Below are 25244 nucleotides of genomic sequence, written 5' to 3'. Positions count from 1 at the left end.
GAACGTTCTTGAGCTGACGTGTGAGTGCCAGAGGCCTCGCCGTTCCCACTCCGCCGCCACCGCCTCCTCCTCCTCCTCCCCCCCTTTCCCCGCCCCCTCCTCGGACGCGGGGCAACCATGGCGGCTACCTGGGAAGAGATCCTGAAGTTGTCCCAGCAGTTCCAATCCGCCCAGTTCGCCCAGGCGACGCAGAGGTGAGGGGGGGGGAGGGGGAAGGGGAGGAGCCACCCGCGAGCCCCCCTCGCGCGGACGAATCTCGCTCCTTCCACGGTATCTCGCGCGACGAGCCCGAGGCTCCTTCATTCCGTGCTCAGCAGCAGCCGCTTCAACGGCGTCCCTCTGGGCCACGACCCGTAATGCCCCTAGAAGCAGCGCAGCCCTTCAGCAGGGAAGGGGTCTCTGCTCACCTTAGTGCCGTAATGCACTTAAGTAGGGTTGCCTGTTGTTGTTGTTTTCATCCCCGCTCCACGTGCTCTGCTTTTGACAACCTTGGCATACAGAAATGCAGTATATCGGGGCTAGAGCTTTTCCTGGCCTAGAGAAAAATGTCACCCGGATAATACCCATTTGCTAAAGGTGCTGCTGCCAAAGGCATAGGAACCAGTGAAGAAGCAGCAGCGATCCTGTCCGCCCTGGGAACCCGTGCTTTGCTCGCTGCTGCCCTTTCCCACGCATCCTGCAAACGTGTCAACACGTCCCCCGTTCATTTAACATTTGAACAAGCGCCCGAGGCCAGTACGTTTCCGAGCACAATTCAAAGTGTTGGTGCTGACCTTTAAAGCCCTAAACGGCCTCAGTCCAGTATACCTGAAGGAGCGTCTCCTCCTCCATCGTTCTGCCTGGACACTGAGGTCCAGCTCCGAGGGCCTTCTGGCGGTTCCCTCATTGCGAGAAGCAAAGCTACAGGGAACCAGGCAGAGGGCCTTCTCAATAGTGGTGCCCGCCCTGTGGAACACCCTCCTGTCAGATGTCAAAGAGATAAACAACTACCTGACATTTAGAAGACATCTAAAGGCAGCCCTGTTTAGGGAAGCTTTTAATGTTTAATAGGTTATTGTATTTTAGTGTTTTGTTGGAAGCTGCCCAGAGTGGTTGGGGGGACCCAGCCAGATGGGCGGGGTATAAATAATAAATTATTATAATTATTATTATTTCCTGGTATATTGTTCTCCTGTGTCGGCCTGCTTTGCAGCAGAAGCACTTGAAAGGGTCTTGTAGCTCCTGACATATCTGTTTGGGGAATAAGCTTTCGGCCTGCTCCTCATGAAGTGCACTCTTTAGTCCTTGGAAGTTGCATCCCAGTATTGTAATACGTTTGTGGGTCTTTTAAGATTCATGTACTGTAAAGCTAAAGGGCTGCACCAGCTGCAATGTTTCTGTGAAAGCACAAAAAGGGTAACTCTTGGGCCACCTGAAAATCATTTCTGGCAGTTTCGTCAAAGTGCTTATTTTAGCAGGCTTTGCCGTTGAAAGAATTGTACTGGATCTTTGATTACTGTGATGACGGTTGAATATGAATGTGTGTGTAATATATGAGAACAGAACTAAGAAAGTATGACTCGACATACATGTTTGGACATTTTCAGGATATCTATTACTGCATGCTGTTTTTTATTATTTTTTAATATAATACTATAAAACTGAAAAGCCCATGGCAGTCCACAAGGTCTAATATTTAGCAGACAGTGTTTTTGTGAGCTTGTGATAAGGCTGGCAATTGCTTTCGTTTGTGGAATGGCCATATAACACAATACAAACTTCTGTTCCATTTAGCTGCAAAAAAGATCCATTGATGTCCATTACTCATAATTAGTGTCAGTGCATTTAGAATGGTAACCAATATTATCCAAAAACACAATACGATGTTACATTTCAAGTTCTGATATAATCTCCTGAAGATAAAAAATCTGCAGTAATTCTGTGAAAACTGCATTAGACATCCAGTGTCAAATGTACCTTGTTTAGTCGTTTAGTCGTGTCCAACTCTTCGTGGCCCCATGGACCAGAGCACGCCAGGTGCTCCTGTCTTCCACTGCCTCCCGCAGTTTGGTCAGACTCATGTTTGTAGCTTCGAGAACACTGCCAACCATCTCGTCCTCTGTCGTCCCCTTCTTCTTGTGCCCTCAGTCTTTCCCAACATCAGGGTCTTTTCCAGGGAGTCTTCTCTTCTCATGAGGTGGCCAAAGTATTGGAGCCTCAGCTTCACGATCTGTCCTTCCAGTGAGCACTCAGGGCTGATTTCCTTCAGAATGGATGCGTTTGATCTTCTTGCAGTCCATGGGACTCTCAAGAGTCTCCTCCAGCACCATAATTCAAAAGCATCAATTCTTCGGCGATCAGCCTTCTTTATGGTCCAGCTCTCACTTCCATACATCACTACTGGGAAAACCATGGCTTTAATTATACGGACCTTTGTTGGCAAGGTGATGTCTCTGCTTTTTAAGATGCTGTCTAGGTTTGCCATCGCCTTTCTTCCAAGGAGCAGGTGTCTTTTAATTTCGTGACTGCTGTCACCATCTGCAGTGATCATGGAGCCCAAGAAAGTAAAATCTCTCACTGCCTCCATTTCTTCCCCTTCTATTTGCCAGGAGGTGATGGGCCCAGTGGCCGTGATCTTCGTTTTTTTGATGTTGAGCTTCAGCCCATATTTTGCGCTCTCCTCTTTCACCCTCATTAAAAGGTTCTTTAATTCCTCCTCACTAGTTGCTATTCTGGTATTTGGGAAATGCCTTGGAATCTTAGGTGTGGGGAGAAAGCTGTTTGAAATCAGTATATATGAAGCTCCACAAAGTTTGATCAGCCCCAATAAACAACTTTCTTGCCTGTTTTGCACCAGTTAATCTGGAGTACAGACCCCTAGTAACGTTCCCACTTTTATTAATATTGATAAGAATCCCTGCTTAATCTGTAAGCATGGTGTGGTTGTTGTGAAACTCACCTTTCTGCTTTCTGTTTGCAGTAAGACAGAGCGTTAAGGGATAATTTGATTGTATTGTCAATCTGTCAGAAACACTTGTTTTAACTGAAAATTTCTGTGGCATAAATAGATTGCTAAAGCTTCTCCAGATTGTCTTAGAAATGAAGTAGCACTTGTTTAAAATCAAGTTGTCAGGATCTCATGCAAGATGTTTTGCTGTTCTTTTATGTATGCAGACTGTCGGAACGTAATTGCATAGAGATTGTTTCTAAGTTGATTGCTGAAAAACAGCTGGAAGTGGTGCATACTCTTGATGGAAAAGAGTATATTACTCCTGCGCAGATTAGCAGAGAGATCCGTGATGAACTTCATGTTCATGGTGGTAAGTGTGTAAAAAATATTATTTCTAAATATGTTTACAAGCTCAACTACAGAGAAAGAAACTTTAAAGGTAATTTGCTTTGGGAAAATAAAAATACATAGAAACATGTATCCTTGCCATCGAGACATTTAAGGGTCATGATTCTAACACTATTTCATAGTGCGAATGGACTCACCAAAGTAAAATAACCATTAGAAAGATACTCCTGTTGACAAATCTTCAAGATCAGCTAGGGGTGGTGTGAAAAACAAAAGCAGCAATTCTGATTATCCAAACTGCTAGTGGCAGAATCCTAGCTTGGAAGGGACCCAGGGCTAATCTAATAATGGTAATGTTAGGTAACTTTACATTGCAGTCCCATACATGTCTACTCAGAACTATATTCCATTGAGTTCAATAGGCTTCACTCCCAGATATGTAGGTATAGGACTGCAGCCTCTATGTCATTCCACTTACCTCTCAAGCTGCTGCTGAATTTGGAATACTTGGTGTACATTTATCATTTAAAAGGAACTGCAAAGAAGTATGTAGGATATTTTTATGTAGAATTGCAAGCACAGTTTAGCACTATTCTGGTATATTACATACATTGTCTACACTGAATGGGAAGGTTGTAAAAAACAGTGTAAACAGTTAAGTGAAACTGGAGACAGGATTGTAACAGAGAATTCAGTTGTATTTACAAAGCTGTCTAGTCTTATCTGAAAGGTGAGTAAGAGCCAAACTGTCATTAGCTATTCCATCCCTTGCATTTTTCATAAAAAGCACCCATGAGAAGCATGGGTTTGAATCAGAAGAAGGGTTTCTTACCCCCCAGCCCGGCACAGTTTTCTTTTTTTAAAAATGAACTCTTTCCCCATTTTGGAAGTTGCTAGTTGCCTCACTCAAGATTGGGTTTGAACAGTAGCTGTGCCACTGCTGGTAACAATTAAACTCCTAGTGTATGAGGAAAAGAATAATTGAGGGAGCTTTCTTCCTGGCAAGTATCAGTTGATATCTGAAGTTGTAGCATCCCTTTCATGCTGAGTACAGGAATAAAGGCAAAGGCCTTTTGGTTTTTCATGCCATTGTTTGTTTAGTTTAAGAACAAAGCATTAGCTACCAGCAGGCTTCATCAACCTAAATCTTTTTCTTTATGCAGATTAACAGACTTATTTCAGTGGAGTTTACCATAGTGCAAATGATACAAACTCTTGTGCATGTTAATGAGCACACAACTCTTTTCACAAGCTCTTCCAATTTCATTTCAAAGTGGGGGCACTTTCATGTATAGATCTTTTTTGAAAGTTTCCCCTCCACTGATGTAAGTGGCGGTACTAGCTGGCATGGAAGATCTAGCATGCCTGCAAAATACTCTTTGCTATTCCAAATGTTGCTGCTGCCACCACCTTTATAGTTCACATCATGCTGGTCCAGGTATGTTTAAAGATTTCTACACAAGTGGCATGACTTTCTTCCATGTGGATGTGTAGATGCCTTTACATGTAATTGGACAAATATGCAAGAAACTTAGAGGCAGTTGCAGCTATGCTGGAAAAATTATGTATAAAGGAAATCCTATTCACACTTCATAGTAGTAAATTCCATTTAGCAAGCAGGGTTAGTTCCCAGACAACATGCATAAAACCATGCTGGAAGTTTCAAATCAGAATGTAAAGAGTAATAAAACAGTTCATTAAAATGTACTTCCTTTGTCTATGACTTTCTATATTATGCATTAAAATCTATTTGTTAATATATTCTTTCTTCTATTACAGGTCGTGTAAACATTGTTGATTTGCAACAGGTAACTTGCTTTAAGCATAAATACTTTTTATCTGCGCTTAATTGGGCCAATTTGAAATACACATTTGTTTTTAATGGTTTTGTACCCAGAAATAAGTCTCATTGTGTTCAGTGAGGCTTACTCCTAGGTAAGTGGGTAGCGTATGGAAACCTAAATACTTACTGAATAGTGTATGGGTGGATCCCCCCTTCCCAATCTTGCAATTAGCTGACGGGTGGAGATTAAATCCTGCCTCTAGGTTACACAGTCCTGTTACCTGCTGGGAACAGGATCGCACAGCCAGTCCAGCATTAAACCCTGTCCACCCACCCACCAGTAATGTCAGCTGGGTGGGCATGGTTTGGGGGGAAAGACCTAGAAGGCCAAATTGTCCCATGTCCTGGAGATTCCCCACCTCTGGTTTAGAGTATAAACACTTAGCTGCTAACCTATATTTCATTTTTACTAACTGGTGTTTCTGTAGGTTCCATTATGTTGCTCCCATTCTCTGTAATTTTATATATTATTATAAAATTACAGAGAATGGGAGCAACTTAATCACACTGTTCATCAACATAAGCACCCCATCACACTTGTTTTAATTTTTGAAGCCTGTTTTAGCCTATCAAGGAGGTTGGGCTTTTTAAATGTCACAGTATGCACAAATAACAATGACTGATCGCTAAAACAGTCAGGGAATTAATATTTCATTTCTGCCAACCTTTTTCCATCTGAAAGCTTCAGCTAAATTGAAGCTTTTCATAATAATTAGAGATTTTATTACATTGTGTGTTAACTTGTCTTGATTGCTATTTTCTTTTCCAATATCACATTTTCCTTTTCAGTTAAGATACACCTGTATCTGAATTATTGAAAAGTAGCTAGAGTGTAATGGTTTGTGAATGTGAAAGTGTATCATTTTAACAGTAGATGATGGATTTGAATTCTAGATGCTAACCTGTTTCTCCCCCCTGCAGGTAGTAAATGTAGATCTGCTCCATATTGAAAACCGAGCTAATGACCTTGTCAAATCAGACCGAACAGTTCAACTAGTCTTGGGGCAGCTTATAGATGAGTGAGTTCTTTCAAGAGTGATTAAATACAGTATAAATGTGTAATGGGCTTTTAGATGTGATTAATCCAGAATGAGGAAATGGAAGCCAATAATTATGCATTGTGTCTGAGAATGTACTCCACTGCTTTTGTACAAGCTGAGCAGTTGAAGTCATACAAACATTTGAGAACCACTTTATTGTTTTATGCTCGCTAATGCAAAGGAAGGCATTTAAACTTTCCTCATTACTGTTGAGACAAAGACAGAAAAAGCAATGGAAATTAAAAGGAGGGGGGCTTTGTGTCCCTTTTATGCCCAGTGTGTGTAGAGGAGATGGATGAGACTCCTTAGCATCAGCAGCAAGTAGTTTGCCCTCTTGGGTGGTTTGAAAGAGAGACACAGTGTGCAAGGAACTCTTACTACTTAGTGTAATGTGTATCACCTTTAAGAATCGGGTGCTGGAAAGGACAAATGGGGAGTACACAGGTCCGCTTGCAGGCTTCCCATATGGATCTGGTTGCCAGCTGTGAGAATTAGGATGCTGGACTAAATGGGCCTTGGGCAAATTACCTATATATAATGACAACCTGATTAAATTGCAACTTATATCTAGTATATATGCAGTGTTCTATTGCTGACATGGACCATATGTTTGCTGTGATATCAGATATGGGTGCCGTTCAGTTTAAACTCCAATATCAGCCTACAATCTTTATGTTTTAGAAATGAGCTTCAGACGAGATATATCAAGCAACAGAACACTATGAAGAATTACATTTGCTTTATCAGTTTTGTAAAACATGAAAACTAATGGTAACTTCTGTTTGAGGGAGAATGATCACATCTTTTACAAAGTTTGTAGTGGACGCAACATACACTAAATGTTTTCATATAGTACTAACGGTATATAGGATTACTAAAAGCAAATAAGCACGCAAGGCAAATTTGGAATTTTATACTACTTTTTTTCCATATTAGGAATTACCTAGATCAGATAGCAGAAGAAACAAATGACAAGTTACAGGAATCTGGGCAAGTGAAAATATCTGATTTGTGCAAGGCATATGACCTTCCTGGAGATTTCTTGAAGCAGGTAATCAATATGAAAATGACCAACTTTTCACTAAAGCATGTGATACTTCACCTGTCATTACTATTATGATAATAAGTTCCAGTATCAAATGTACTAGTTTGTGATCTAAGTTTGACAACGTCTTTTCTTATGGTACTTAAAGTCTAACATGGTTTTAATTTGCTTATTGCTTCTAAATACTGTGACTGCAGTATTGAATCTAATTTCCTGGCAGCCACTGTGTCTAATAATAGGGGAGTGAAGCAGTCCTGATCTACTACTTCAGTAAGATTCTCTGAAAAGGCAAAAATATTTCTTAAGATCCGTAGTCATTGGTTAGCACAGACCATTGGGCTGTAGAAATTGGAAGCGTTTGTTGATTCCCCAATGTGGTGGTTTGCAGCCAGATGAGCAAAAATGCATTTTCCTAACATACCAGGAAAATAAGGATGGTATCCATAGCACCAGGAGCAAAACTAGGCTTTATTTCACCTAGGTTAAAGACCTAGTTGGGCACACCAACTCAGGCATTGGCACACACACACAGGCTTAATGGTGCCCCTCTGGAGGCTTCACACAGGGCAAAAAACCAGCTACACCCCCCTATAGCTACAACACTGCATAGCACTTGCATTTCTTCCCTCCCCTTGTGTTCATCCCAATTTTTTTTCTGGGGTCCCCCAACTCCAGAGTTTATTTTAAGGGCATGCAGGGGACTGCAGACAAGAGGAATGGAGAAAGTTCTGTTCTGCAAACCCAAGTCTCTTGCATTAGCAGAATGGGAACATTGGATAGGGCCTCAACTTAATGGGCTACATTATGTCTTATTTACACATGAGAACCTGTTTACGTCAATAATACATGCAAAGTTCCAAGTAATGTAATTGCGTGTGATCTAATACTGGTACAACTTCAGGTATTCTGTCACTGAAGTGCATATTGTTTTGCACAAGAGTTCTTAGAATCTTGATGCAAGAACTTTAATTATACTTCAAAATTGGTCAGAGATCCGCCACATCACATGTTTTTTCTCAGTGCTAACATGGATTTCTATGTAAGAATGATAGGTGTCAATTCCTGCCTTCTGGACATCATGTTGTTGTTGTTGTTGTTTGCTTTAAAACAGCAATACACAGCAGGATTCCACTTCACAGCTTCATCGATAAGGCAGCAGCAATTCAAGGTTTTCTCCCTGTTTGGCCCCCAATCTTCCATTCATTCAACATTTACTCCTGCAAGACTGATATGAGGAGGTGACTCTGAAATAACATTAGAGCGTTTGGCTTGGGGGTAGCATTCATTTATAACATTTGTTTTAAAACATGCCACCTTTTATGTTAGATTTCAGGGTTGCATACAAGGCTTATTAAGATCTTTAACTGAGTCATCTTGACTGTCTCCAATAATCTCAGAAATGTATTTGATTAGGGCCCTGGAACTATGCCCAAGCTTGGAAAGCCCACCTTTCTACCTCTTAAATGGCGTTTTGCTAGAAAGACCTTCATTTTTAAGCACAGAAATGTTTTAGAATAAATAAGATGAAATCCAAATAAAAGAATGCAGACCAAAGGTTTTAGAAATCTGCTGCCATTGACAGATGGGACACAGAGCACAGCCAAAGTTTCAAGCAGAAGGATAATTCCAAGTTACACAAATTTTTGAAACACTTATCGCGCTTGAATCCATTGAGTATTTTTCAGAATGTACCAGTAGGACTACAGAAGGTCGAGGCATTCATCAGCTGCAAAAACTTAATCCTAGTGCTATAATGTGTGCCATACTTCAGAGCTTCCTTACTGTCAAGTCCCATGATAGTAAGCAGGAATGTAAGGCTCTCTACATTGGCTTAATTGTCTTCCTGAGCATTCAAGTTCTGAAGAGGGGTCTCTTATCTGTACCTAGAAGCAGTGGTGAATTAATGGTTGGTTGTAGTCTAACATCAAATCCTGTCTCAAGACTGAATCCACATGCACTTATTAAAAGCCTGCTAAAAGCAACATAAAGTCAAAATGTAAAAACAGTGCAACGTCAAATGGCTTCTCCGGTTAATTGCTGTGTTTATGTTATCAGGCATTTTCCATCCGCCTGGGCAAAATTATCCATGGGAAAATTGATCAGGACAACCGAGGAGTGATTTTCACAGATGCATTTGTCACACGGCATCGGGCCCGGATCCGTGGTCTGTTCACTGCCATTACCAGGTAAATTGAAAGACACATTTCTGTTTTGGGATAAACAGCTCTGATTATCTGCTCCTTGTGTGAAATATGCAGACACTTCCTGCATAAAAGCAAGATTAAATTTTCCAGAGCAAACATAACTGTTTTTAATTACAATAGCAATGGCAACTGCATCACTTTGGCTCTGGCTTTTCATCAAAGAATCTGCTCCCATAAATAGACAAAAGTTGAACATGCTCCTACTTTTCCGATAAAAAAATTCCAAATCTTTACGCAGCTACTGACGTCCCATCCTTAAATGTTTCCTCCCTGCAAAATCTTCACTAATTTCTTGTCTTTAGCAGTGAAAAAACTGGAAACAAAAGACAGTAGTGGTTGCATAACATATTCTAACAGTATTCTGTTTATGAAGTAGAAAATAGCAATTTATTTTATTCCAGTATTCACAAACTTGGTCCTCAATGTGGAATAAATAAAGATATTTAAAGAAGGATTCACTGTTGTGCTAAGGCGATGGTTCCATGAGGACAAACATTTTGGCTTGCCATGTGGAAGGATCCCCCATGTGCTTTTATGGGGGATCTCCCAGCCCCCACCAAAAACCAATTTTGGTTGTGCAGAGGGAAAGAAGGAGGGGAAGTCCCATTGCACACATGGATGTCCTTCCACAGGGCTTTTGTTGATGGGCAAATTGATCGGGACAACCGAGGTGATTTTCACAGATGCCGAATCCTGCCCTAAGTGTTTATGTATGAGTGTCCTGGTTTCTTATATATCACTTCTCTCTTTAGACCTACGCCAATAATTAACCTAATAACTCGGCATGGATTTCAGGAGCATCTGCTTTACTGTGAGTTTTGTTCAGACTTATTTAATGCTGATTTTTTGTTATATCAGAAAGTGTTAAGTAAGAGGCAATTAAGATAAGGTTTGAAGCTTGCGTACTTTTTTCTCCTTTCGAAAGCAAACTGAAACTGACCCATTAAAATGCATCTTTCATGTTTGTCTTGTTTTGGGGGACCAGCAAAGGAGGTGTGGCCTTAGAGGAATAACCCTGCCTCATTACCAAAAGACTTCTGCAGTCCTGAGCTTTCGCTACCTAAAACTATTCCAGCTCTTGTTTACTACATATCATTCTTGTTCGTTCCTCCTGACCAATATCATTTAATGTAGTTTGCATTTATTTTGGCCAACCATTTTCTGGCTGCCCACACCTTCAACATATAGATTTTCCTTGTTCTAAATAAGAATATCTTAATTAAATTAATTCATTGCAACCTAAAGTGAAAATCAGACAATAACTAAATGAAGCTCATATTAAATACATGCATTCAAATTATTATTATTTCTTCAACACTAGTGTATAACACCCCATGCACGAATCAGGCAAACAAAGCTGATGTATTTTTTTAAAAATGTTTTAATAAGACATACCACCCACAAAAATGTAAATAATTATAAAAAGAATCCATAGCACACACAGTTGCTGACTGCAAATGTCTGCTGAGACTGTGCTGAAGAAACAGCTGTTTTCCTGTGACTTTTTCCCACTTGTTAATATATAATATACTGTACTACAGGAAGCAGGTGAGAGGAGAACAGTTTAACATCTATCTATCTATCTAGGTGTGTCTGTGTGTTCAAATTATTTAACTTGTCCAGAAAAAAATATAGGCCTGCATACATCCCTCTGAGTTGTGGTTGTAATCCCTGTATTTTTAATCACATATTCCTAAGTATTTCTAATGCTGTGTCTGCTTTGTTTCTTTTCCCAGCTATGCTGGAAGAACTTGTTAGTACTGGGCGTTTGAAAGGCACAGTGGTTGGTGGAAGGCAAGATAAGGCTGTGTTTATCCCTGACATCTACTCCAGAACACAGAGCAACTGGGTGGATTCGTTTTTCAAGCAAAATGGTTATTTAGGTAACTTACCCCTTATGAACAAACTTTTCTTTCTGAAAGTTACTGGTCAAGAGAAGCATATTTCTTAGAGATCTCCCCCTCCCTCCGACCCTCATATATCCCATTTTTCCTCATCAGTTATGGTTAATGCCTATTGAGACTGGTAGGGCAGGAAGGTTAACAGTAGGCAGAACCACTAACAGACAGAGCCAATTCTTGTTTTGTCCCCATCCTCCTTCCTCCTGAGTTCTACAAGGGCAACACTAAAACTAAGGAGGAGAAAGCTGGCAGTCAGTGCCAGCCTCTGTTGGCTGGCTGGAAGTAAGTAGCTGGGGGCTAACTGAGTTTTATGGGGCAGCACCCTCCTCCCCTTAATAACCAGCCTCCGCTGCTGATCACCAGTGTAGGAGATAATGCAGTGCAGAACATCGCCATCCCCTGCTCCCTAGTATAGTTCCTGGGTTGGAAGAAGGACAAATTCCTGAGCTCCTCCTTTGGGCCTGGATGAAGCTGTAAGTTTGGTAATAGAGGGCATGTTTGGAAGAGCAGACCTAGTCCCACTCTTTAATCCACACATGGCAATCCACACATGACAGGACAGCAGGGAATGGACAAGACCATCCCAACTCTTCATTATTCTGTTCAGTGAAGCTATTGCTGTTGTGTTGGGGAAAACGGAGGCTAGCCAGCTTCTCCTGTTGGGGAGTGATATAGTGAGCAGACTTGTGGAAGACTTCCTCCCTTGCCCACCTGACAAGTTTACCAAGTTAACATACAAACACCAGCTCCTGGGTTCCCTACTGCTTCAGAGTGAGCAAGAAACAAAAGCCACAGAGAGGCTGCGAAGAGGGTGGTCAGTGTCCACTGAGAGATGTCTAGCCCATTGTCCCCAGTTTTGTTTTGTTTCGGTTTAGTTTGCTTCAAAGTCAAGGACTTTCTGTAATTTTGTAGAATTTGATGCATTGTCCAGACTTGGCATCCCAGACCCTGTGAACTACATAAAGAAAAGGTACAAGTCCTTGCAGCTCTTGTTTCTGAAATCATCTTGTGTTGGTCAGGAAATTGTGGATCAAGTGGAGGCCTCCGTGGATGAAGCCATCAGCTCTGGAACGTGGGTGGATATAGCGGTATGCTCTTTGCTTTTCATTTCTTTCCACTGGCTTTATTTTTCAAAAGGGGTCACAGCACAGGTCATGACTGAACTTCTTGCACTAGCGCAAGGAGATTTCCCCCGTCATGCACACTATGCGTCATCCCCAAATCTCCTGAGAGCTGAGCAAACTTCAAGGTTGTTTGGGGGTAAGAGACTTGAGAATGTTCCATCACGCAAGGGAAATCCTTGCGCTGCCAAAGATTCACCACAGTGCTACATTGTCTACAACAGTTTGCCTCCAGAAGGACCCAGGTCCAATCCTTGGCATTTCCTGGTGGGCTCATGGGGGATAGATACCCTGTTAGAGATCCTGCAGAACCACTGCCAGTCACTGCCAGCAGCACAGAACCAAATGGACCAATTATCTGTCTATATAAGGAAGCTCCCTGTGTTCCTATGTGGCAACAGAGACTATTTTATGCAGTTACACAGAGGAAAATTATACACCACAGATTTAAAGCAGTGATTACTGCAATTTGCAAGGACATGGCAGTTGAAAGGTCATCACTTGCTAGTCTCGCTTGTTCCAGCTTGAGAAGCATTAAGCCCTAATTTCAAAGCATAATTTCTGCCAAATCAATATTGAGCAAGAGCTTAGGGTTGATGTGGCAGACTCTAATACTGCCTGAGATGCTATTTTTGTAGATGGGACTTCAGTTCTTAAACAAAAAAGATTTGCTATCAAGCTTTATGTCTCAATAGACAGTACATATTCCTGTATTCCATTTATCCAAAAGCAGCTTTTACCTTTGTGATAGAAACTGTTCCTTATCCGGTGTGGCGGGGGGAGCTATAGAGCTTTGAAGACTAAAAGCATACTTACTCCTCCGAATAGGTGCCACATGCATTTTTAATTTACCAAAGGTAGTGTGAAAAGTTGGAAGTGGAAATAAATTATGGCCCAGACAGCTCTGAAAGTGATAAAGTCACTAACTGAATTCACAGGTTAACTCTAATACACTTGTGTGTTTTACAACATTCTGTAATTCCAGCTTAAAATTCTTCACATCACTTGCCTGTAGATTTGTAGACATATTTAGCTCACAATTGCTTCACTGCAATAGATGACTGCAGCATTTTTGTCCAGATAGTTAGAAACCAGTTTTGTACAAAGTGGCAGTAATAATTTTCCCAACAAGCTCCCTAGAAACAGGGAATTACATGTTTATCTGTCATCATTCAGGCAGAGGGCACAGACTCCTGTTATCAAATACTGCAGGTTATAAAATGCCTTTTGAATTGGCTTTATATCCTACCTGGAGTTTTTAATTTGTACATTATTTTAATGCAAACATGGCAAGTAGCTTGAAACAGCTTTGACACTTTACAAAAAGCTGTAAAGATTTATTTTGTCAAAAAGCTTTTGATTTCCCAACCTCCCTTCTCTCAACGTCATCTTTATATTTTCAGTTTTTCTGGTTTAGAAAAATCCTGTTTATTAAAGTACATTCATCCACCTATTCACCTATTCATCTCTCTAACAAAGATTAAATGAGTAGACAGGCAGGATTTTGCATCAAGGTAACCTAAATTCTGCACCTTATTAAAGCTGATTTCTGCAGTGAGTATCAACTCTGCAGATTGAGTCAATGTGCATAATTTTATTTTCTGCTACGGAAAGTTATTCAGGGTAGTCAATCCCCACCTCACCTCATACTTTTGAGATTTCACCTGGCATCATTCAGACACCTTTCAATTTTTTTCTTGCAGTTGTAAAAACTAGCAATATTTAAAAAATAAATAAATCTCGGGACTGCTAAATTCTGTGCCAGGATATGAGTATCATGCATGGTAGTTATACAAACAAATTTGTATATATTGTAGCCAGTTGGTTGAACAATAAATAACAATGAGATGGTTTTCGTTTGGCTTTGCTTCTTTTGCTCCTAGCCTCTTCTTCCAAGTTCATTCTCTGTAGAAGATGCCAGCATGTTGCTCCAGCAAGTGATGAGATCCTTCAGTAAACAACCTTCAACTCTGGTCTTTGGCGACACGAATGTTGTCAGTGAGAAATTTATCAACAGCTGTGCTGATTTGTTTAGTGATCTGATGCACCAGAAAGCTGAAAAGGTTTGTTTCTGGGCACATTGTTTTAGAAAAGGACTGCATGAGTTACAGCCAACCAAACTCAATGCCACTCACCAGTAATGCAGTGTGGCCCGTCAGGTGCTCTCTCCTTCCCCAGCTCTCTTTGCAGTTTGATTCAAGCAAAATCAATATATTCATTGAGCCCTTGATAGACTTATCTCTGGCTGGTGGGCTGCATTCAGCTTGGTAAGTCACATGTTGTGCAAGCCTGTCTTTAGCACATATTAATGATGTTTTTATGTCTTTGAGCTGAACTACCAACCCATGGAATCAGCATTGTCCATCATTGTGTTTTACATTTAATTTTGCTTCTAGTTAAAAATGACACCTTTGTTTTGTAAGCTTTGTGCAACACATTTTGGGAGAATATTGGGATGCCATCACATTTGGCTCATATTCCTTGAATATGTACATCCATTTTCCATATCTCAAGCCAGACACTGTCAGATTCTTGGCTTTCCTACTGTGATAATCAAGAACAAAACAGCAGGTGGCAAGGAAAGGTTGTCTAGTGATTATTTCTAGGTGAGAGTACAACAAAGAAAACGGAGATATGTTGCTGCATTTCAAAGTAAAATAGCCAAAAATGGGATTATTCTGTTTATATTTCTTGCATATCTTCTTCCTATCAAAACCAGCACAGCTCAGTGGATGGTGGCTAAGTTTAAGGTAATAGTGTTCTGCTAGGACCTGACAAATGGGATACCTCATGCAGATATTAGCTGAGTATGTGTCTGTCATGTGTTGCACTCTCTTATGAGTGTCTGGGACATTATGTCCATGCTAAACAGGAGGGGAGATAGTATCAGAAACCTTAAGGATTTGCAGTACGTTCCAGTGCATCTCACATGAACAGGTGCACGTATGATCTTCATTTTAGGAGATGAAAAATAACCCTGTGCACTTAATCACAGAAGAGGACCTGAAGCAGTCTGCATTTGTAGAAAATGCTTCTTCAAGTAAAAAAGACAAGAAAGATGAAAGAAGAAAGAAAGCAGCAGGTAAGAAAATGGAGGCATAAGTTACTTGGTTACTGATTCCATGGTTTCTTGTTAGTTTGGCAGCTGTCCTGTTGGCATGACAAGGACTTCTCCCACATTACAGCATTGACAATAGAGACACAGGTTTTGGGAAGAAAGAGTACTGCTTCTCTTCTTTGCTGACTACTGCCAAGTTTTCACTGCTCAAGGAAATGCAAAGAAAAAGAGTGCTGCAGGGAGCAGGGTAACTCTGCCATTTCACTCTGTAGCTGGACATGGGAAGCAGAACAGCTCTTCTCTCTCATCATCATCATCACCACTCACAACTTATTTATGTAGTCTTGGCCCACCGTAAGACACAATGAGAAACATTGGTTAGTTGTTTGTGGGGAAGAACATTAACATGTTAGTTGTTTGTGTTTGTGGGGAAGAACATTAACATGTACAGGAAGAACTCAGTATTGAGTTTGCAAGAAATCCATATTGATGGAGAAAGCTCCCAAGAGAACAGAGTTTTCTAGGGCATGGTGGCTATAGAAGCTCTCTAGACAGCACTATATAAGGCAGACTCTAAAGCTGTAATTAGACGGAAGGAATTTATACCAGTGTTGTCTTTATAGCCATTTCTCTTCTTTATTAGCATTCCCCACCCCCGAACGTGTAATTAATGCAAATGTCAAGTCACATGTTTATATACATAATGTTACCATTGCTTAGTCTGCTTATCAAACCACAAGGCTTTGGTCAGGATGTTAACGATTGTGTTCTGATAGCACAATATGATGCATGTTTACTCAGAAGTAAGCTCATCTCTATTCAGTGGGGCTCAGAGGAAGCTGTGCCTAGGATTGCAGTCTAAAGTAAGGAATATTCATTCAATTGAGTAATTTCATTTTACAAATGAGAGGATGAAAAGGATTTGCTAGAGTTTTGAAACGATTTACACTGAATTTTTAGAATAGCCTGAATGTGATCAACCAGAGTTGTGATTGTATAGTGGCATTTATGCTGAGTGGCTCTTAACAAACTTTATCAAAGTTTGATATAATGCTTTTCTTCCAAAACAGAGTACCCATTGTATGCCAAAATAAAAACTACACTTGAATTTTACATTATTGTTTTAACATATGGGATTGGGACACTCACAAATTGCAATTATAGAATTGTCTTCTACTCAGAAATGAGACCCGTTGATTTCATTGGGGCTTACTCCCAGCAAAGTGAGCATAGGGTTGTAGCCCAAGTGTTACAATGGTTTGGTTTAGGGTCATTTGAAATAAAATGTGCAGATGACAGTTCTGTTCAAAAGGCAAACAGTAATCATGAATATTTCCTGTTCAGCATTGCTTGAACTGTGTTAATTTCATTGTCAGTCAGCTTAAATGCATTTCCTTTCATCTTGATTTGGAACTTGCTGTGGACATTGCTTTCTTTCATTTTACCGTTATCTTTTATTTGATTTAAGTCTGAGTCACATTTTCATAAGGATCAGTTTGCTTTACTGATGAAGTAGAAATTAGAACAAATATTGAAATACTATACTCTTAGCTCTGTTGTTCTTTTATTATGCACCCAGGTATAGTAACTCCTGTTTCCTTTCATAATATAGTCAGGGTTATTATTTTCTCTGTTTTTATAAGGATTTTGGTTTCATTTCATTATATTTGTCAAAGCATCACTTGACTTAGTAATACTTCACATGCTAATCAAGTAGTTTTTCCACCAGAGGGCACTGGAAGTGTGAAAAGTAGCGGTGGAGGAAACGCCAGAGAATTTAAGATCAAGAAAGCCAAGAAGAAGGGAAGAAAAGACGCTGACAGTGATGAGGAATCACAAACAAGCAGCTCAAGTTTGTAGTTTACTCTACTATAGTAACCTAATCCTTGTAGTTTTGTAAATGCAGTACTGTTGCCCTGAGTTTGTAATGAAATACTCTCCTATAAGATATCCAAATATATTAGTATGGTTATCTTTTTTTCTAAGATAATTATTTGAATTGTGACACGAAGCCTTTTAATGGTAACACAGAAATGCTACTTCAAGCAAAAATCAAGGTTAAGCACGGAACTAAAAAAAAAAATATGATGAAGAGAATTTAGTGAGCTGTTTTAATATGGGGCTGCAGGTGTGAGGAGGAACGTGCTAGCACTCTGGTAGTGCAAAGTTCCGTTACCTGGTTTCAGGTGATTTCCTTGCACTGTAGCCCAGCACGTCATAGCTGGCAATGTTTGGCAGCTTCCCCCAGCCCTCTGGAGAAGTTCTTCAGGGATGTACGGGGAGCTACAGAAAGGGAAAGGAAGATCAGTTGCATTATCTGCCTTACACTCGCACAGTGTTGAATGTAGCCCAGGATAAACTTTTTCTTTACCTTAATGCTTTAAATTGTATAACCTTTTCACATTAGAGCATCATTTCTGATATGTGTCTGGTAACATTACTTACTGCAAAGGGCAATGGTGTATCCATATAATTTTAACAGCAGTTTTTTTTGGGGGGGGGAATCCCATTTTACCATGATATTTCCAAATGACTCCTGAATTAATCTAATCACAAAAGCAAACAAGGGGAGGGGAAAAAACTAGGGCTCTGTGATAAACATACAGTAGCAATTTTGAATAACGTGAATAGCAGTAGTCGGCACATGCTTATTTTTTTGTGACCTGTGGGAGTCCTGATACTAAGAGGAATGTATTTTGTGTTCTTACACGGGAGATTTCAAGAAAACTGAAGATATTAATTATGTTTCTCATGGTCATTGCAGATAAGAGCAAGCACCTCGAGATCCCTTTTCTGTCACCAGAAGAGATTGAGGATGTTTTAAGAAAACATGTAAGGGACTGTCCTGAAGAGCTTATAACAGAACTCGCTGACCATCTAATAAGGTAATTTCAATTATTTATCTCAGTTTTGACTTAAACAGGGCCTAACACATCCTATAGCTCAATGAAAAATCAGAATTCCGGTGTTCCATCTTGCAAGTCTTTCATTCATTCATTCATTCATTCATTCATTCATTCACAGCATTTATATCCCACTCTTCAGCCAGAAGGGCTCCCCGAGTCACTTACGTGTCAATAAAAGAAATGCAGTAACTATCAACGACTACAATCTAAAAAATTTACACCCCATAAAAAATGGAAGGGAAGATGAAATCAAGCAAACTTATGTTACCAGGTTCCCATATTAACCAAGTGTGATGAAAGCAGACAGCTCAAAGTTCGAAAGACAGGCCTTGTTGGGCCCTTGAGAAATAGCCTGCTGACCCTCCCTTCTCTGATGTGTCTGCAGCAGAAAGTTGTTGATCTCACAAAAAGCAGCTCCAAGCCAGCAAAAGAAATCATTTTTAAAGCAGTCACACAGGCCAGACTCCTTCTCCTTTGTTGTCAACTGCCATTGTTAACTACTGCAGCTGCAGGCTATGTGAGCTGCCTGTGTAGTTCTATTCTAGTTACTGTGTTGTGTACAAAAAACAGTTGCATCTGAAGTTCTTAAAATGCCCTTGGCTTTAAATTTTCAACTTCTGATAGGAAAGCATGTTGTTTTGTTGTTTTGAGGTTCTGTAGTATTTGGAGAAATACTAGTCTCTTGCTAATGTATTCCCTCCCTACCCCCACCCCCCGTTCCTTAGGCCCTTGACCAAGAGTTATCAGGAAGTTGTGCGTTCAGTATTTATGTCCTCCACTTCTACTTACTCTGGAGCTAGCAGGAAAAAGACCATCAAGGACTTGCAGGAAGAGGTGTCCACCCTGTATAATAATATCCGATTATTTGAAAAAGGAGCAAAGCATTTTACAGGTACAGCTTGGATTGTATCTAAGGTAGTGCTAGATAACTAGTTCCAGTAGCACTAGATTTCTGCTTGAGCAACAGAACTTCCTACCCTCTCCCCATGCACACCTTAAATCTGTTCTGAGTGTTTCTTCAACCCACTAGAGCAAATATCTTCAAGCTTTTTAAACCCAACCTTCCCATTTAAACATGCATTTGGGGATCTGCTTCTCAATCTTTTACCATATATTCCCATGGTGGTAGTGCTCCTTTTACAACCCGCCTTAGAGCAGGCTGCGATCCACCAGTGGGTCACAGCCCACCCATTGAAGCACCAGTGCTCTAGAGCAGATTTGTGGAGCACACCGGGCACACATGGAGGGAGGAAAGGGAAGTTTCATTGCTCAGTACTGTATATATATCCTTGCAGTAATGGGTGCCACACACTTATCTTCAGAATGAATTTATGGTTTAACACACTGTTGCTGGGCAGTTTCTGATTTCAAAAAGAACTCTAAAAGACTAGAGTCTGTGATGATACTGCCCATCCATTTACTTAGGCTTTTTCTTTTTTCACCTCTTTGGTTTCTATTCTTCTCCCCCTGTCTACCACAGATATTTTTGTGTGGATGTTCATTGAATTCTGCCGTTTGTGATCTGCACAGAACTGCCTGTAGGAGTCAGTTTAATATTTGCTTTCTCTGCTTGAAGCAAAAGATGGCCTAGTTTGAAACATCTTGTCTGACCTTTCCAATAACATTTGCAGGTCTTTCATGCATTGTGATGCCACGGACATTTTAACACCTGTAAAAGCAGCTGGAAGCAGAGCGTAAGATGCTTTGTGGCTGGATAAAAGGCCGAGGCCTCTAGATTGGCTAATGTAATATGCAAATATTTACAAATTGTCTTTTTAATCACAGAAATTCTGTTTTGCAGATGAGACGCAAAGTAACATTGCCAAGCACATGCTGAAGACGTTTTGCACTGACATCACTAACCTCATCTTCAACTGCCTAGCTGCTGATCAAATGATGGCAGCAGAAGACTACACTGCCATTACCACCGAGGTACTTTGATACTATTTCCTATTATCTTCACAGATTTTTAAAGCAATTAGTTCATATCCCCCCCACCCTCATTGTAGAGCTGGACAAGGGGGAGGTGGGACCTGTGCTTCTTCAGGTGTTATTGATGAACTCCAATTCCTATCAGCCCCAGCCAGCATGGCCAGTGGTCAGGGATGATGGGAGTTGTAGTCCAACAACATTTGGTTGTCTATTGCTTCCTAGACCCTGTTGTAGGGCATGGGTTCCTGTGCTTATAAGATAGCTTAGATCTCCACAACCCCTACAGACATTTTTCCAATGCTTCTCCTTGTCTGTAGGTCTCCAGCACAGTGCCTGCAGAAACCTTCTCTGCTGACCACAGAGTCCTGCCTCCACATGCCTCCCCCTGCTGAAATTAGGCTTAGAAGAAAACTTCAATTGTAGCTGATTTATTTCAAAGCAAATTGCATTTTGGGGGGCATGGCAGTACAATAAACTCGGCCCACGGTTGTGACCCTCCCTACTGACCTCACCGTACACACACAATTAAATTTCACAGAGCCCTTCTATTTGCAACAATACAAGGCTTCTTTAAAGCCTTATTGACATGAAGAAAGGGGGATTCTGAGTTAGTGGGGGGTTGCAGCTGGGGAGGAAAGGATTACTCTTTTCCTTTCTCTTATGCACCCCCCTCAAAATTGCTCCCCGCCTAACTGCAACAGAAGGCTTTTCTCGAGCCTAATTGTTATGGGGGTGATCTTCCAGGACACTTTAGCTGTGGGGAGAAAATTGGCTCTTGTCTGAAGGTGACAAACACCCCATTATCTGGGGGCAGTGCAACAAAATCACTTTTTTCAAGCTTAAATGTGGTTTGTCCAGTGTGCAAGGTGCCCATGACCATTCCTCTGGTTTGCAAATATGTCACAAGGCCCAATAAGGCTGACCCCTGCAATACGAGATTAGTGTTTCTAAGACTACTTTCTTTTGAGTTTATTGACCAAAACATGTTGTTCATTGGAATCTAAAATTACCTTCATTGATTTGCACACTTCTTCAAATAGATGAGGAAAAAGATTTTGAGTACTTTATCTGAAGAGACAAGAGGTCCTTTAACAAAACTCCACATTTCTCTGAATGGCAAGGTAAGTTTCAGGCATCCAATCTGCGCCCACTCTCCTAAAGAAGTGTAGTTTTATTTGGTTTGTCATTATTACTTTAGTAAAGGATTTTGTTCTTCGCTTTTCCCTTAATAGTCAATTTCGAAATAGGCAAACTGTAAGCGAAATAAACTGAGAGCAAGCATTTTATTCATAGGTGTGAAAAAAAGCAAGAGGGATGGGGGAAACAGCGGAGGACACAATATAGGCAAAATATCAGATACCTCTGTGTGTAGAAGGAAGTCATGACACTCCACATTAGATGAGCTTCTCCCAACCTGTGGAAAACCTCACACTGAATTTAAAGGAGCTAATAGCTTTGCTATTCTTTTTGTTCTGCTTTTTTTTGAAGAGTTTAGAAGAGTTTGTTTCCTGTCTTGATGCTGCTGCAGAAGCTTGCGATATTATGGTGAAAAAGGGTGATAAGAAGAAAGAAAGGTAATATTTTTGCAATACATAGTTTCCCTCTGTAGGCTTCTACAGGTGATCACTTTTTCAGAATGATAGGTGCTTCATTGCTGGCAAACTAGTCTTGCTACTCCAAGGAGTAGGGAGATAAAAATGTTTTAATGTAAGTTAATTTTCCAGAAATAATACTTTCCAGCTTTTTGCTTATGACCTAAACTTTCTTGGTGGTATCTAGCCATGCCTCCCCCCCCCCAAAAAAAATGCTCATTTAAGATCCTTCACACCTAGGAACTGCTTATGGAGGACAAAAGTTAAATTCAAGTCTCCTGACGAGTTACACATCTTCATTCTGTGGCTGTTTAAAATCCTTTTATATTAAGAATACATATACCTACTGACAGTGCTTTTTTCTGGGAGGGATGCAGGAATACTGATACCCCTAAACATTTTGTGAATCTGAGTTTGGCCTCATTGATGGGCAGTATTCAAATAGGAGTAAGAAAATGAGAGTACCCCTAAACATTTTTTTAGGGGGAAACACTGCCTACTTACCTGGTAATCCATCTCATTGAACACAATGGGTTCTATTTCTAAATAGACTTGTATATATATTGCATATGTAAAAACTTCCAGCTTATGAGTCCTAAATTTAACATTGAATGCTTTCAACTTTATTAAACTGGAATTGGAATCAGCATCCTTTAAAAAATACAGAAAGATACTTCAACAGTGTGTTTACAAATACTTGTCCTCATTAAAGGTAGTTGGTTTTACTACCACGTGGCTACCAGTGGGGAGGTGCTTTAACATTATGGCCACTTAAGAGAAAAGACACATTGACGAGTTGGTGGAGTCATAACTAACTAGCTAGAAACAACAGTATTCATAATTTATTGTCATCATAGAAGCCCTTTATCATTCTGCAAGCAGTAGCAATTAATGTTCTTGTACTGTAGTCTTGGTTTCCTAAATCTGTCCAATAGAGTCATTTAACCTCATGGCACTTCCAACAGCATTTGGAGAAATATATGGGATGGTAGTAATGCATGACCTGAAGTTCACAGGACTCTTGCGGAATCTAAGCCAAGCCTGGTCAGAACCTGGGTAGGAGACTGCCTGGTACCCACAAATGCCGCCATGATTTCCATGATAGAAGAAAGGTATAATGAGTGGGTTTGGTGGCATCTATACCTCTTGGTAATATTATGCACCAGTAAATTGCTCTTTTTTATTCCTGTTAATGGGTAGAATAGTATTCAGCTTTTTAAGTATTTGTGAAGTTGCCGTCATTATCCTTGTACTAGTATTATTATTACTAAGTTTATTCGTTTCCTTTTTGCCACAGGTAGCTCAAAACAATAGTAGTACATCTATTAAAAGCGGGAATGGGGAGAGAGAAAACATTAAAAACATGCTACCCATTCTAAAAGGCCTTAGACCATACAAATGGGAAGGTGAGAGTTTCTAATTAAGGCCTCCCAGAAGAGGAGAGTGGAACTATAGTTTTGAACTGTGGTCCAAGTCCAAAACTTTTGTTTTCAAGGAACATTGTCTTATAGATTAACTCACCGTTATCCAAATCTGCAAGTAATTAAATAGGTAAAAGCCTTTTCTCATCATACATCCTGTTTCCTTTCTCAGGCAAATCCTGTTCCAACACAGACAAGCTCTGATTGAACAGCTGAAAGTCACAGAAGATCCAGCTCTCGTTCTTCACCTGACATCAGTCTTGCTGTTCCAGTTCTCAACACACTGCATGCTTCATTCACCCGGAAGATGCGTGCCACAGATCATTACTTTCTTAAGTACAAAGATCCCAGAGGTACTTACACTGGAAAAACCAAGTAGTGTTGTAATTTGCTCTTTTCAAAAGTTGAGAAAATGCTGGCATTCACAGAAACCAACCTACCTATCTATCTATCTATCTATCTATTTTGAAATCCTGTACACACGTTCTAGGAGTAAATTGTATGGAAATCAGTAAAAGTAAATATGTATAGGATTATATATGTGCATGCAGAGGGTGAAAGTGGACATTTCTGTGACTGGTTCAGTAATTAATTTCCACAACATAGAATTCTCATTAAGCACATATAGGGAACTATGAGTGTCAACTATATATAACAAGGGATAAAATTAGGTATGTGGTCTACTGAATTTAAGGGAAGCAACTACTGTGCAATATTATAGTGCAATGGTCTTCCAGGGAAAGCTGTAAATACGGGATGCAATATTTAAAATAGATTTTTTTTTATGATCTGCCCATTAATATTAGACAAAAATAAAATCACTCATTTGTATTTTGAAGAAATGTTAAGGTTATCTTTTTTGAACGTGATTTTAATCTTGGTATATATTTTATGTGAACAGATTAGAGGTTTTGATGACTAAGCAGTATGTAAATTATGTTAAAACAGATCTCATTTGATTTGATTTGATTCTTTGAGATGGGATCATAATTATGCTTGAAGGAAGTTGCTTTTCTCACTGCGGGTTCTTTATGAACTAACAAAACCACCATTTGATTATAAGTTGCTCATATTGCCTTCCTAGTAGCCACATTTTGTTTCATTTTGCAGGATCAGCATTCTCTTCTTGTCAAATATCAGGGGTTAGTAGTGAAACAGCTGATAAGTCAAAATAAGAAGATTGGGCAAGGAGACGACGACTCAGTGGATAACAACCTGAATGCAGAAGAAAGCATAGAGGCAATCCGGAAAGAACTCCAGGAGCTGGCTGGCTCTGTCAAAGACCTTGTTCTCAGGCCCAGAAAATCTTCTGTAACAGAGGAATGATAATCTTAATAAAACTCATTCAGGATGTTCAAAGAGTCGGGATGTTTTCTTTGAGGAAAACTCTGATAATGCTTGAAATAGCCTTGGCTTTTAGAAGCTGTAATAATTATACTACAGTCCTAAACACAGCAACCATGTGGTTGGCGAAAAGAACTGAAATGCTTATTGAAAATGCAAGGCAGCATAACCAAAGGGAGAATTTGTCTCTTAAAATATTTTTGTAATATCTGGCAACTCAGCAAAGCATTTGTTTAGCTTTCATAGAGTTAAGAATTCTCAGTTTTGTAGGCCACAGAAACAGTGTTGGTCTCAAAGGATGGAAGACGTTGAGCATATTTTTTTAAACTGTTGGATTGGAACTTGGTGTAGGACTATGCAAGCTTTTGCGTTTCATAGAATTCTGTCTGATCTGACGAGTTCTTTGAAATCTCAAAGCCTACATATTCACCAAATATGTTCTCGCACAATGCTTGTGTTTTCCTTACATAAAGAGATGTCATTTATTCAAAAGGTTGTTGCTTATATGCAAATGGAAGGTGTCCTTACATTTCTGTTAACTGGACATTCTCACAGATAGA

General features: G+C 40.1%; 1 protein-coding gene across 1 annotated transcript; it reads left to right on the top strand.

Annotated features, from left to right (window-relative positions):
* UFL1 (UFM1 specific ligase 1) lies at positions 1-24699 on the top strand. The gene is made up of 19 exons (XM_081907002.1): positions 1-194; positions 3154-3299; positions 5057-5085; positions 6042-6139; positions 7097-7211; positions 9261-9391; positions 10162-10220; positions 11146-11292; positions 12223-12398; positions 14315-14494; positions 15393-15513; positions 17219-17341; positions 18254-18374; positions 19121-19287; positions 20197-20327; positions 21368-21448; positions 21816-21901; positions 23513-23693; positions 24451-24699. The coding sequence occupies exons 1-19, from the start codon at positions 118-120 to the stop codon at positions 24664-24666; spliced, it is 2385 nt and encodes a 794-aa protein (XP_081763128.1). The 5' UTR covers positions 1-117; the 3' UTR covers positions 24667-24699.
* The last annotated feature ends 545 nt before the right edge of the window (positions 24700-25244 follow it).

This window comes from Podarcis melisellensis (genome assembly GCF_964234715.1).
Source record: "Podarcis melisellensis genome assembly, chromosome: 3".
Taxonomy (NCBI): Eukaryota; Metazoa; Chordata; class Lepidosauria; order Squamata; family Lacertidae; genus Podarcis; species Podarcis melisellensis.
The sequence above is the reverse complement of the archived record's forward strand: the minus strand, read 5'-3'. Positions and strand labels throughout refer to the sequence as shown.

Excerpts from the sequence above, each read along its gene's own strand:
- UFL1 (XM_081907002.1), top strand. The coding sequence starts at position 118 with ATGGCGGCTACCTGGGAAGAGATCCTGAAGTTGTCCCAGCAGTTCCAA. Across the intron at positions 10,221-11,145 it reads TCAGGAGCATCTGCTTTACT|CTATGCTGGAAGAACTTGTT; the intron begins GTGAGTTTTGTT and ends TTCTTTTCCCAG. Across the intron at positions 23,694-24,450 it reads TAAGTACAAAGATCCCAGAG|GATCAGCATTCTCTTCTTGT; the intron begins GTACTTACACTG and ends TTCATTTTGCAG.